Source organism: Denticeps clupeoides, chromosome 12, assembly GCF_900700375.1.
Source record: "Denticeps clupeoides chromosome 12, fDenClu1.1, whole genome shotgun sequence".
Lineage (NCBI taxonomy): Eukaryota > Metazoa > Chordata > Actinopteri > Clupeiformes > Denticipitidae > Denticeps > Denticeps clupeoides.
Window position 1 is genome coordinate 18,900,059 of NC_041718.1, and position 13,800 is coordinate 18,913,858.

The window sequence follows — 13,800 nt, forward strand, 5'->3', positions numbered from 1 at the left end:
CCTGTGGTCACGTCATATGGTTGCTCTGCAATCAAGTTCATCAATTCAAATGGGCTGAGAGGGAGACGGTCCGGTTTTAGGAGGACGGAGGGATGGTATGATGAGAAGGTTTTGGGAGCTAGTGAGGGCTGGAGCAACAAGAAAAAAAAAAAAAAAAAAAAAAAACTCAGCAGGTGTGGTGTTGTTTTTCTTTTATTTCTCTCAAACAAGTCATTAAATAAAAATCTATATACATCATTTACAGTCAAGTTGTTCTCGTTTGGTCCCATGCGGACGTAGAAAGAGAGAAGAGAAAAGCTGTACATACATCTACATTCCTGTCAAGGAGTTGTCTGTGCAATTAAAGGCACCGGTGACCCCTGGTGACCTCTTGCCTGCATAGAGGGGTCACAGTGTTGTCGTCTGGCCCTGAAGGTGACATCGGTTCAGGCCAGTGATAGGGTCGCTTGAGTCAGGAGCTCCAATAACAGGTAAGTATTAAACTGCACTGGTCCAGCCAGGGTACAGAGCTAATCCATCAGACTGGGAGCGTGGGTGCGAAGGTGCAGAGCGCCGATGGGGGGCGGGATTCGCCGGTTTCGGAGCAGGAAGAGGCTGACTCGTGACTCCAGTTCCACATCTCCTCATCACTCCCACCTTCCCAGCCTGCAGCTCTACACTTGCGTTCCAGCCATGCTGCTGGGATTTGGCTGTGAAGATGCAGTTGATCTTCATAACGCACACACTAACACACACACACACACACACACACACACACACACACACACACACACACACACACACACACACACACACACTCATTCAAAGCACACAATCAGCCTTTTAAAGAGTTCTTTCTAAAAACAAACCCTCCCAAACCTGAACCCATCAGGACCTCAGACCGCCACCTTTAATGAAGGCTGGACCTACATCTCGTAGATCTGAAAGTCCCCTGACCTCTGACAAAGTCGCTGTGTGCCTTCGAGGGAGGTATAAGGCAGTGTGGACTGTAAAGCCTGGGAGAGGCGGAGCCTAAACAAACAGAGGCGGAGCCGGCCCTCCTGGGGCCAGGTTAGTGCAGGGCTTCGTGGTCGTACCGTAACGCCACCTGAGGAGGAGTGGCTGTGAAGGTCTGTACAAAAAAAGGGGGCACCCTGAAATAACGGCAAAGGCTACAGTGTTGAGCACCAATGGACAGACAAGAAGCGTGAAGCACCAAAATCAAACCGTTGGCTAGCCAATTCTGCTCGATGGCTGAACTTTTACTTATGAATTAATATTCTTTGTGTTTCCTAAGAAGAAGGTTGTGCTGCAAATACTCATCAGGATAAGTCTGAAGAAACCCTTCGTTGCTGACCAGTCCGAGGTCAGAAGGTCTAACAGGAAGTTCCAGTGATAAAAAAAAAACCTTCGTGTGAGGAAGCATGGAGCAGAGATGACTTCTGCTCTGACAGCCACAGACCTAAAAATACCCAGAATTCTAGTTGTGCCAAGAGTCGCCCACGCTTCCCCGTCAGGCAAGTGGCTTCTTCTGACACCGGAGAGACGGAACGCCGCGTTTGATTTAACAGGGAGCTCAACGGGGCTGGCTGGAAAACGATGTGTGACCTAGTTCTGACGGCGCTACGCCCACGCGCATCACACTCGCGCTGTGGGGGCGGGGCACAAGAAAACAGACACATACAGATTAATTGCTTGTCATTTTTTCCCCTTCCAAATTATGTCTGGTTCTTACGACTTAAAATAGAGGCAATAACGAGGCTGAAGCTCAGCGAGGCTCCTCCACCCGGAGGGGGAATCCGGAAAGTTCCTCCAGCGTCTCAGCCGAGGTTTCCCCCGTGCCCGGCAGGACAGCCCATAATGACACAGAGCCCCTGCGCAGGGGACGATAACGCACACCCCATATAGAACGGACACCCAGCAATCTTACCACAATTTTGAAGAACAAGAGGCCCGTTGTCAAAGCTTCGCCCACCATCTTGTGTGTATTTCAACACAGAAGGTCTATAGTGTTTAAAGGTACAGAAGTGGACATCTGATGGCGAACCCCCATCACTAAGGCCCCGCCCACACGAGAACGCTTTTTTCTAAAACGGGTTTTCGGTTTCTAAAAAAAACCCGCGTCCACGTTTTAGCGTTATCTGAAATGTTGTCCTCACGGAGACGCAGAGAACGGTGAGTTAAACAAGTCATTGTTCCCCAGACCTGTCTGTCTTTTCATTAGGAACGTAGAGAGGATTTCTTGCAGTGGTTGCAGCAGCACGACCACGAACGTGTTATCCGCCATTGTATGTATGATGCGTTCGGGGTTATAGGTCAGGTTGGAGGTTGGGCTGATACGTCAGCGTTTTCAGTTTTAGAAGTGAGATAGAAATTCTCTCGTGTGGACGGGGGCGAAGTCCTACATGATGTTAAGGGGTACTGGCGTGGTGTTGGAGCATCAGAGGGTCAGGTTTGGAGGGTCAGAAGAGGTCAAAGTAACTACGTATTAAACAGGTTAAGAGAGGAAAAGAGAAACTTGACGTGAAGTCATCGCTGACGCTCTACATTAAAACTCTTCCCTTTTCACAACACGTCCTCTTAAAAAGACGAAACGTTCCCAGTTTCACTTTCCACATGGCGAGGAGTGCAGGGCTTCATTAAAAATGAAGGAAACATCAGCAGCTACGTCTCACCACAGGGGCACATCCTGTGGAAAAAAGGTGCTGAATGAACCAGTTTGACGGTCTCTATTCCAATCTGGACATGGTTCAAATATGGCACATAAGCACTCGTGGTCCCCCAGCTGACCCCACCGCTGGACACGTCCGCCGCCACGTCACCTCTTCTTCCCAATCTTCGCCACCCAGATCTTCACTCTCATGTCGCTGCAGAAGGAGGGAAGAGGGGGGGGGGGGAGAAAAGGGGACTCAGTTTCCAGCAGCTTCAAACACCTTGTCTTGTGACGCCCACGCCACCAGCTTCAAATGCTCGTCGTGGCCCCCCCCCCGATTCAGCAGCGCCCCGCCGTGGGTTAATAAACATCACAACCTCCCGCGGCACCGCGCTCATGAAATATTCAGCCCGCTGAACAGCCGGCGCCGCGCTCGCTCGTCACTCCCGCTCATCTATTCTTGGGGGTTTTAAAACCGAGAACGAAAGTGGCTGCGGAGACAGACACGGAGCCGCTGGGCTCTGATTGGCCGGACGTGCGGGCAGGCGGCGAGACAGAAAACGAGAGGGGGAAGGGGGGTCAGGAAGGCGGAGGCCCGGCGTGGACAGTACCAGAAAGCGGTGGAAGCAGGAGGTGTTAGTGGAGGATCATGGGAGGCTGGTGGCGCGGCCCTTGATGGCCAGGACTCTGCGAGGGAGGCAGGGGGTGAGGCCGGGGACGTAACTCCACAACTTCACCCGGCAGTCGCTGCAGCCGCAGGAGAGAGACAGACAGAGCGAGAGTGAGACCCCGTTAGATGGAGATCATTAACGGCAGCGATCCTAATGTGCTGAAATTGGACATTTTTTTATCACAAATGAAGGTTAGGAAGGACGTGAAGGTTCCTACTGATTAGAAGCATGGTTCAAAATGGTCGTCTCTTAAAAACGAATAAGCAATAAGCTCGACGTGGGTAACAGGATAAAAAATGGAGGATGAAGGACGGCCAACAGACAGAATCCATTTGCTTCACAGGCCTATAAAGTGAGGCAGACGGAAAGAATCAGGCAGTCGTGGTGGGATGGCGGCACTGTTCTAAACAGCGTTAACACTAGCGCATGCAGACAACAGGTTCAATCTGCTGAAGATGGCCCTGCCGACACCGAGCCAACGGCAGAAATCTATCTAATTAACGAACCAGGAGCAGAAACATAAAGAACAGATACTTCATGGGTTCCATGGAATGAAGCTGATAATGAGAAAGGCCTGGGTGTGAAGATTGACACTTTTTCGCCAGATGTGTGGAGTTTTAAGGGAGGTGATGCTAAGAATAGAATTTCCCCTGAATACTGTACAGGTTTGGTCGCCACACCTAAATAAGAACATTGCAGCTTTAGAAGGGGTTAAATGCAACGAGGGTGGCCAGCCCAGGGATGGTACCTGGAGGCGGTGAAGATCTGTTTGGAGTTGGTGCAGATGGCGTTGATGGGGCTGTCGTGGCCCTTGATCTCGCCAATGGGGGTGAAGTTCTCGACGTTCCACACCTTGAGGACGCCCCCCCTGCAGCCGCTGAGCATCATGGGCCGGCCGGGCACGTAGGCGAGGGCACACACCCAGTCCTTGTGGGCGTTGGGGATTTGCTGTAGGAAGAGGTGACACGAGGCAGCCAAAATAAAACAGAAGAACTCTTTGTTTTAGAGCCATCTGAGGACCATAATTAGAGATGGAGCGTCAGGTCCATTTATTTAACCTCAGCCAAATGGACTCAGCCGCTGTGCCAGTGGGGAACAGGAGAGGAGCAGAAACGCGTTTTAACATCGCTCTGGAAGAGTCGGGATGAATCGAGGTGCGTGGCCCGCGGGTTGGTGGTGTGTATGGGATGCCAGTGAGAGAGACACTCACACCCACTGACTTGCTTAAAATACTCCGCCGAAAAACAGGTGCCCATTAGGCTGGTTTCTGCATCGCTCAGGCTGACAGCCAATCATTATCATTTCCGGTCTTTAAAAAATGTGCTGGTAGCCGAGCATTTACGACGGGTAAGAAATTAATCAGAAGACCAAAAAGGACCAGTTTTCTTAATTCATTTCAGGAGTATTTCGTGAATAATAAAATGAATTATCGGACTGACTCCGTACCTGAATGAGTTCCTGCTGCTGCAGGTGCCACTTCTTGATGCCGTTGTCACGGGAGCTGCTGAATAGGACGTCCCCCTGGACAGCGAGACACTCAATCCCATCGTAGTGTGGTGGCTCGAAGTTATGTGCAGGGCCAATGTTGCCCAGCGTTCCCTCAGCTACGTCAAACACCTACAACACACACACACGCACACTCGGAACTAAACATCACTCCCCTAACTGTGAGGGTCCCTGAGGTACCTGCTAATCAAGATCAGATGAGGCTCCTCCCACCTTGACGTAGTGGTCCTTTGAGCCGGTGATCACCTGGTCCTTCCCCCCAGAAGAACGGCCCACGGTCAGACACATGACCGAGCCGATGTGTCCCGTCAGCTTCCCCGTGGCCTGCATTCTGTTAACACACACACACACACACACACACACACACACACACACACACACACACACACACAGAGCGTAAGTGAGTGTTAATGTGCACATTACACTGTTTCCATATCCAGTTGTAAGAAAAAGTATGTGAACCCTTTGGAATTATATAGAATTCTGCTCAAATTGGTTGTAAAAATGTGATCAGATCAATGGACAAACACGGTCTGCTTGAACAGATAATTATGTTTTCATGTTTTTTTTCTTTTAACACGTTAAGCATTCATTTTATGTGTTTGTGTGGACGTTGGCGCTGCTGTGTATGTGTACCTGTTAAGGTCCCAGGTCCTGACTGTGTTCCCTGCGGCGGCGTACAGGGCGGAGCCTGAGGGGTTGAGTGCGATCTGATTGATGTGGAACTCGCCCGGCGCCGTGGTGATGCTCCGAGTTGTCGTTCCGGCGCACGCATCGCCTGACACCACCTGACCAGAGGAGCTGAAGAGCGGGACCTCCTTCAGAACCTCACACTCATAATATAACCGCATACACGCTAATACAGACATATTTCATTAATCTTCAGCTACAATGCCGAGATTCCAGGTGAAAAAAGCATCTGATTGGACGATGAAGGTCTTGCTGAGCCCCCATTGGCCGCAGTGACTTACGTGAGGGTGCGCACACACTTGGCGGAGTCGCGGATGTCCCACACTTTGACATAGGAGGTGGAGACGGTGAAGACGAGGCAGGAGCTGCTGCAGTACTTGACTGACACCACGTTGTTGGGGTGACCGCGGAGCGTCACGATCTCCTGCCCCGTGACCAGGTTCCACATCTTACATGAGCGGTCTGACGAGGAAGAAAGATGGAGGAAGAGGTCGAGCAAAGACAGCAGAGTTCTAGAACTTCAGAAACTTAATCACAGATGGGTACCCTAATGTTCTACATTAGGACCCTAAAAACAGTACATGAGTATTATGATGAAACAAAAAGGACAAAATGTGTCCTCTGCATTTAACCATCACCCTTAGTAAGCAGGAGCCCAGGGGGCAGTGTGTGGGGAGGATACCTTGATCGAGGGGACCTCAGGGGCACCTTGCCGGTTCAAAATTTGAACTGGCAACCTTCTTTAGCCGCAAGGCCGAACACTGCCCCACTACAGAACCCTTCACAGCAGAGCAGAAATTCTTGGCCCGAGCTCGGGTCTGTTCAGGCTCGTGCGGTAAATTATTGGCAGACACGCGCTTGCGGTCCACAGTTCCTATCTTTTCTGTATGATTAAATTGGATTTGGTTTTAATTATCGCAAAAGAGATATGAAAATGGATGCTGAGGAGGTGAAACGGAGGCTAGCCGCTGGCGATTATATTTTAAACCCGCTCATTCCCTTTTCCTCTTAATCCAGCACTAAAGTAAAGTGAAGTGATTGTCACATGTGATACACAGCAGCACCGCACACGGTGCACACAGTGAAATTTGTCCTCTGCATTTAACCATCACCCTGAACAGTGGGCAGCCATGACAGGTGCCCGGGAAGCAGTGTGTGGGGACGGTGCTTTGCTCAGTGGCACCTCAGTGGCACCTTGGCGGATCGGGATTCGAACCGGCAACCTTCTGATTACGGGGCCGCTTCCTTAACTGCTAAGCCATCACTGCCCCAGGGGTAGGTGGGGCTAGTTGGGGCTTGTACAAAGTTGTACTTGTCAGGTCGGGTTGGATTCAGTCAGGTTCGGGACTTCACAACATGACTGGGTTCTGTAACGTTCTGCAGCAGAACCCAACGCTATGTATGGTTCTGCCATGAGCTGGCCTGCATGTGTCCGCACAGTGGCCGGCCTAGAGGTTCCGTACCTTTGGATCCGGTGAAGAGCAGCTCGTCGGTGGCGTCCAGGCAGAGGACGGGTTTGGAGTGTCCCTCGGCGACCGCCACACACTGCAGAGGCGCCGTGCGCCCCGCCTTCAGCCCTCCCACCGGGCTGATCACCCCCCTGGTTCAGAAACACACGGTTAGGGACGCTGCTGGTGTGTGTGTGTGTGTGTGTGTGTGTGTGTGTGTGTCTAAAGACATCCAGTGCATGGTGAGAGGCAGAGTTGGAGTGTGTGTACACACACGTGTGATGTGTTATCAGCACTTTCGGAGAGAGAGAGTTAATGAGTGTGTGTGTGTGTGATCTCCTATCAGCTCTTTAGTGGACAGAGCGCTGTCTGTTCCGCGGGGTATTAATAGCTCAGTGGTGTTTAATGGTCTTTATCAGAGTGGCTGCCGAGTGACGACTGTGATGTGGAAATGGACAGCCGAGGACAAACAAAGAGGTGTGTGTGTGTCCAGCACGTGGACAAACAAGTGTTAAAACCCACCAGCGGTCAGAAACGTGAGGGGCGAAGGGGTGTGGCCCTACACATGTCCCAACACCCCAGTCCTGAGCGGATGATGGCCTGGTGGTCAGACGACCACAGAGGAAGCTAATGTTTGTAATGTTTTAATTGCGACGAGTGTGGGAAAGAGGCTCAGGCCGTGACTATACTCGCATGTACGTCCTTTGTACGGAGTGACATAATGCACCACAAAACTGAATGCAGTCATTCTGGCATTAAAATTAAAACACTGTTGTACATTTCAAGCCCGTCCGACCTGTTTATGCAAATTTCTTTTTACTGCAGATGAAGTAGTGGTAATTAAGGTGGTAGTAGCCTAGTGGGTAACACACTCGCCCTATGAACCAGAAGACCCAGGTTCAAATCCCACTTACTACCATCGTGTCCCTGAGCAAGACACTTAACCTTAAGTTGCTCCAGGGAGACTGTCCCTGTAACTACTGATCGCTCTGGATAAGGGCGTCTGATAAATGCTGTAAATGTAAATGTAAGTAGTGACAACATGACATGACACCTGTCAGCGGGCTTAAACCAGTCAGCCAGAAATTAGTTGTGACGGGGGCGGGTTCTGGAGGCGTGGCGGTGGGTTACCCAGCAACACCAGTTATAGTCTCGCGTCAGCCGGCGGGGCCAAGGAACACAAATACTCGCCGGGCCACGGAGGTTCTGCGTCCGACGATAAACTAAAATAAATGGCGTGACAGACTGCTAGTGACAGCAGACGTGGGCAAAAATATCCCGGCGGTGGCTTCTCCCCCGGCAGACTGACAGACAGGCTGTCGGAGACGAGCGCGGCGCTCCGATCATCCCGGCGCTTCTCAGACAATGGGACCAAATACGGCAGGGAGCCTGTCCCGTCTCATGCCTTTCACTCCGGCGGCCGGGTGCCAGCGCCAGGCTGCCCCCTGCTGGAGGAAGTGGGCGTGCGCTGCAGGGCTCTCGCTGAGGTAGCGCCGTCATCCGGAGCTGAAACGGTGGAGCTTTTCCTCGCCGCCAATTAGGAAGCCTTAAAAAGAGGCGGCCCTGGTAGATGAACAGGACTCGCCCCTCTCGGAGATAATGAGGCACTTCCCGTTCGTCACCCGGTCCCACGACGCGGCTCGGGGAAGTTGCTGGGCTCGTACTGGGCGGCGTGTGAGAGGGATGAAGGGACGAAAATTGGTCTCTGGTGAGCAGGGGTGGGCCGAGGCGCCTCTGAAGTTCAAATGGAACTCGTACAGGGGCGCGGTGATTAAAAGACGAAAGTGGAGCGACGTGGCGTCCCACCGGAGGAGAGGGAGACGGGCAGGTGGGCTGGAGGAACATCATCAAAGTGAAAACAGTCGACTCTGAAACTATGCAGTTGCTGCGTGTGCAGAGAAACGCAGAGAGAGAGAGAGAGAGAGAGAGAGAGAGAGAGTTCCTGTACAACTGGTCGTTTGGACTGGTTTCGTGTTTCGCTCGCAGGTGAGGGTGGTAGTAGCCTAGCGGGTAACACACTCACCTATGAGCCAGAAGACCCAGGTTCAAATCCCACTTACCACCACTGTGTCCCTGAGCAAGACACTTAATCCTAAGTTGCTCCAGGGGGGGACTGTCCCCTGTAACTACTGATTGTAAGTCGCTTTGGATAAGGTCATCAGGTAAATGCTGTAAATGTAAATTTAAATGAAACTGTAATGTACGATGGCCTGAATGCAAAAGCCACAACAATGGAAGTCATGCTAGAGAACGTGCCTGTCAAATATTATGTGCTATATGCAATATTTAATATATAAACGTAACTTCCGTCGAGGCTTTTGTATTGTATTGTATATATAGAGGGTGCTAGTAGCCTAGTGGTGTAACACACTCTCCTAGGAACCAGTAGACCCAGGTTCAAATCCCACTTACTACCATTGTGTCCCTGAGCAGGACACTTAACCCTGAGTGTCTCCAGGGGGGAACTGTCCCTGTAACTACTGATTGTAAGTGGCTCTGGATAAGGGCGTCTGACAAATGCTGTAAATGTAAATGTAGGTAAAACCGACAAAAGCACCAGAGCCACACCCCAACCACACCCAACCTCAAATGAAAATGTGGAGCGAAGCTACATGCTGTGTCGCCACCTACAGCACCATGTGAAATCATAAATTACACGAATGCAGTGGAAAACCATGAGGAACCAAACGCACACACACACACAGACACACACACACTGCCGTAAAGCGCCACACCTACGGCTCATGCGAGTCTCTAGCTGGACACGTCCCTTTCTGGAGGCACCTGATAAACACACATGAAGTGAAAAGGCTCAATCCGGACCCCCGGCTGAGGGGAGGAGCAGGATGTGAGCGTCTCTGTGGGTCAGGGGTCTGAATGGACCTTATCAGCCTCGGGCCACACTGTGTAGAGTCAATAGCAAAACGGAACTTTTATGTCGCTAAGACGACTGTGGAGGAGAAATAGAGTCGGGTGTGATGCCAGTCGTTCCATAAGGAGCGGCGGGGAGGTGGCAGTGGCTTCAGAATGGACAGCTGCCGGAAAAATCGACACCCCCGAGTTCCACCGGTTCTTTAACCTCGACGCCCATGGCGCAGGTTTCAGGGGAGGAGCTTTAATTCTTTGCTTGCCTCCGATTTCTTGTTTACAGGCAATTGCAGGATATTAAACATGGACTTGAGGTCAGTGTCACATCATGGACTTGAGGTCAGTGTCACATCATGGACTTGAGGTCAGTGTCACATCACCACACGCTCTCCTGCAGACTGGACACGGAGGTCGTAAGGTCCATTCAGACGCCGCACACATGGAACTGAAATGGGTGGGGTCAGATGGGCGGGTACCACGGAAGGAACAGCATGCTCACACAGCCACACCCACCCCTCAGGACGGGGCAGGGCCAAACTCAGGCCAATCAGGCAAGAGAAGAAAGAATGACAGACGGACGGACGGACAGACAGAGATCTCTACCTGAACACCTCCGAGAGAGAGGAGTCGCTGTCATCCGACCTAGAGGACAGAACAGCAGCAGGGTTAGGGCAGGGTGGGAGGAGTCAGTATTGGGGGGCGGGGCTTCTGAGGAAGCAGGCAGGAATCAGGGCTGAGGGGAGGGCAGGGAGGCACAGGAGTTAACAGAAGAGTAGAGAGAGAATCGGGGACGGTCAGGGTTAAAGGACACATGAACAGAGTTGTAAACAAGACGACACCTTGTCATCTGCAACCGCATTAAATCAACGGTGCAGGACCATGGACCACGCCCAGCAGACGTGGTTCTTCACCTTTAGTTAGGATTCTGAGTGGGCCACTGAGGCTCTGAATCAAACTCTTCCCCAGCAGTCCGATGGCAAGGAGACACAACTCGAGGAGAAAACTATGCATACAACTAAGTTCACAGTGTGATTTACTTATTCTGCGCCGTTGTGAGATCAGCCGCATATAAACTTGTAGCAAATTCACAATGCATCTCGACGTCAAAACACACAAACACGCAAAGAAACACACCGAAAATGCTCAGACGCTCACACACGTGCTGATACAGCTTCTGTACTCGTCCATAGCAAGCTTTAACCTACAGAATCTACACTGGTGTCTGTGGTGTCTCTGACCTCAGGTTCGCTTTAAAAAAACCAACCAGAAGACCACGAAGTGCCAGATTCAAACCCCACTTACTACCATTGTGTCCCTGAGAAAGACCCGGAGTGTCTCCAGGGGGGGCACTGTCCCTGTCACTGCTGATTGTAAGGGTGTCTGATAAATGTGCTGTAAATGTAACAAGCAAAAAGTTGAGGATACACATACAAGCACACACACACACACACGCATACAGACACATACAAGCGCACAATGTGTGTATTCACTCACGCTCTCACACACACGCACTACAAACACACTATATACACACGTTTCCCTTAAATCACTGATTCACAGAACAGCCAGTTACAAATGGCAAAAATTTCCAAAAGACACAACGTCTTGACGCGTGTCTGTATAACATTGCTGCCTGTCCGGGTTTAAGATTTTGGGACAGTTTGTGGACTCGGCTGCAGAAAGCGTCCCTCGGAGCTGAAATCACGCACTCAGGCCCGTAATAAATAAAGCCACCGCGGACCCGTCACACGCTGCACTCTGGCTGGTGTGGGGGTCTCGGGCGCCTCGCAAAGAAGAATAATTGGTGACCGCGACCCAATTCAGCCCCTCCTGGCAGCCTAATGAGAATCCGCAGGCCCTCGCCGGGGACAGCCGTCCACGCGGCGCAGCCTCATTATCGGCGGCTTCCGGCACCGGCTAATAGGCGGCAAAGCGGCCGGCGCTACGACAACGGAGCGCCAGGAACCGTAAAGAACACACGACCCTGCGACTGGAGAACATCACATTTGCATAAACAATTAAGAAAGACGACGGGACAAAAAGACACCATCGGTGCGGCTGTCTCATGTTTGTGAGAGAGTGTGTGTGTGTGTGTGACGGCCACTCACTTGTCCAGCGCCGAGCCCAGACTCTGGTTGCTGGTCAGACGGGAGAAGACGTTGCGGTCGTTGCGCGGGCGGAGCGGCGGGGAGGAGGGAGGGGTGTAGCCCATGTCAGGAGGCCTCAGCGGAGAACTGAGCACTGAGCTGCGATTGGACAATCAAGGAACAGCCACGGAGGTTCAGCAGAAGAAGAAGAAAAACAGACCACACACACACTTATTTACCTGTACGGTGACACGCGGTCATACGACTGCCTCCGGGTCAAAGGTGATGTGTCCGACCCCCTGGACTGCCTGGGACTATGAGACAAACACAACACGCAAAATTCAACGCTGTTCTAAATAAGTGTTTATCCTGTTTACCGATTTTTAGCCAATATGCACTATTACGTCCCATTTTAATGCACCTTGAGAATGATCAATGAAAATATTGACACATCATTGACCAGCATATATGTGTATTTTATTCAGTCCTCCAACCATTTGGTCCCACAAACTCACAACGTGTGACCCCGGACCGGCAGGCTGACTGTGCGGGAGACGCGCTCGCGGGCGTAGGCCTCGTGGGTGGAGAAGCTCAGGCCATCCTCGTGGATCTCGGTGAGGGACGCCAGGGATTTGGTGATGTTCCTGGTGGAGGAGTCCAGCAGAGGGCCCAGGTACTCGGCAGAGATGGCCTTCATCTGGATGGACAGCCGCGGCTCGGCCTGCGGAGAAGGACAAAGTCCTCTTCAAACCCATATCTCCTTTCGCAATGCAGCCGAAGACGTGTCCTGCAGAGGACAGACTTTAGGTGTTGTCTGTCAAGACAGCCTTACCTTAAGTTTGAAATCTTCCTGACTGGCCGAAGCCTTCATCTGAGACTGAGAGACACTGAAACAGAAGATCGGAAAGTAAGAGGTCAGAAGATGGACGTTCTACAAGGTCATTGGTCGGCGTGTATAGTACTCACCCGCAGTCCGAGACCTGGCTGAACTCAGAGGCCTCTTCGTCTGTGCTAGCATAGCCATTCTCTGCATGGAACACATGATGCGCACAATCAACATCTCAGGTCAGGCCAGCAAAAAAAAGAGAAACCCCCTCCTCTGGAGGAATGACCCAGCAGCATCTGCGGCACGGTGGAGGCCAGCTCGGTCCATCCTGGGAGGTTTTTGTTCCACTTCGGCAACTAAGATGTCAGTGGCAACTACAACCCTTGATGGACTGAGCTGGACGTGAGTGTGTGAGAAGTTCTGCTGACCCTGCTGGACATTGTGGATGAGGGCCTGCAGCTCGGGGTGGCACTCGGCCTTCTCACGCAGCGCATCCAGGATGATGTGGTTGTGGGCGGAGCCAATCACATCCGTCTGACGCAGCTGCCCCTCCAGAAACCGGATCTGAGCATCTTTCTGCACCACCTGTAATCCCTGTCGTGGCCAGCAGAGGGAAGCACAGTGCTGTGAACGGTACTCGGGTCACACGACCCACAATTCCATTGTGGCGCAAGCGAGCCTCACCTTGTCGATGGAGGCTTTCAGGAAGTGGTCGAGGAGGTGGCGCGCTTCAGACAGCGAGCAGGAGCTGATGACCACCGAGGTGTCAACAGAGTCAAGCTCATCCTGAAGCAAAAACAAAACAACTTTAAGGTGCTGATCAATTTCCCGCCAACTTAGTCAGTCCTGGAACGTCCTGCAGTGACCCTTGTGAAAGTGAAGTGATTGTCATTGTGAAACACTGCAGCACAGCACACAATGACACAACGAAATGTGTCCTCTGTATTTAACCATCACCCTTGGTGAGCAGTGTGTGGGGACGGTGCTTTGCTCAGTGGCACCTTGGCGGATCGGGATTTAAACCGGCAACCTTCTGATTACGGGGCCGCTTCCACCACCGCCCCTTCAACCA

The 13,800-nt window shown here is 51.8% G+C and overlaps 1 protein-coding gene across 6 annotated transcripts in view; it reads right to left on the minus strand.

The window, feature by feature from the left end:
- The window catches only part of kif21b (kinesin family member 21B), a 29,071-nt gene continuing 15,271 nt past the window's right edge, over positions 1–13,800 (minus strand). For 2 of the 6 annotated variants that reach the window (XM_028998190.1, XM_028998189.1), the window contains exons 20-35: positions 13,413–13,514; positions 13,157–13,322; positions 12,869–12,929; positions 12,735–12,789; positions 12,418–12,623; positions 12,142–12,216; positions 11,924–12,061; positions 10,419–10,457; positions 6,963–7,099; positions 5,781–5,961; positions 5,446–5,610; positions 5,023–5,140; positions 4,750–4,920; positions 4,052–4,251; positions 3,244–3,379; positions 175–2,846 (exon numbers count right to left, since the gene is read on the minus strand). In XM_028998190.1, the coding sequence (XP_028854023.1) occupies positions 3,280–3,379; positions 4,052–4,251; positions 4,750–4,920; positions 5,023–5,140; positions 5,446–5,610; positions 5,781–5,961; positions 6,963–7,099; positions 10,419–10,457; positions 11,924–12,061; positions 12,142–12,216; positions 12,418–12,623; positions 12,735–12,789; positions 12,869–12,929; positions 13,157–13,322; positions 13,413–13,514 (1,914 nt within the window). In that variant the 3' untranslated portion in view covers positions 175–2,846; positions 3,244–3,279. Of the gene's footprint in view, positions 129–174; positions 2,847–3,243; positions 3,380–4,051; positions 4,252–4,749; positions 4,921–5,022; positions 5,141–5,445; positions 5,611–5,780; positions 5,962–6,962; positions 8,833–10,418; positions 10,458–11,923; positions 12,062–12,141; positions 12,217–12,417; positions 12,624–12,734; positions 12,790–12,868; positions 12,930–13,156; positions 13,323–13,412; positions 13,515–13,800 lie in introns of those variants that run through there. The other 4 variants (XR_003751412.1, XM_028998191.1, XM_028998192.1 and 1 more) reach the window with 4 other exon arrangements.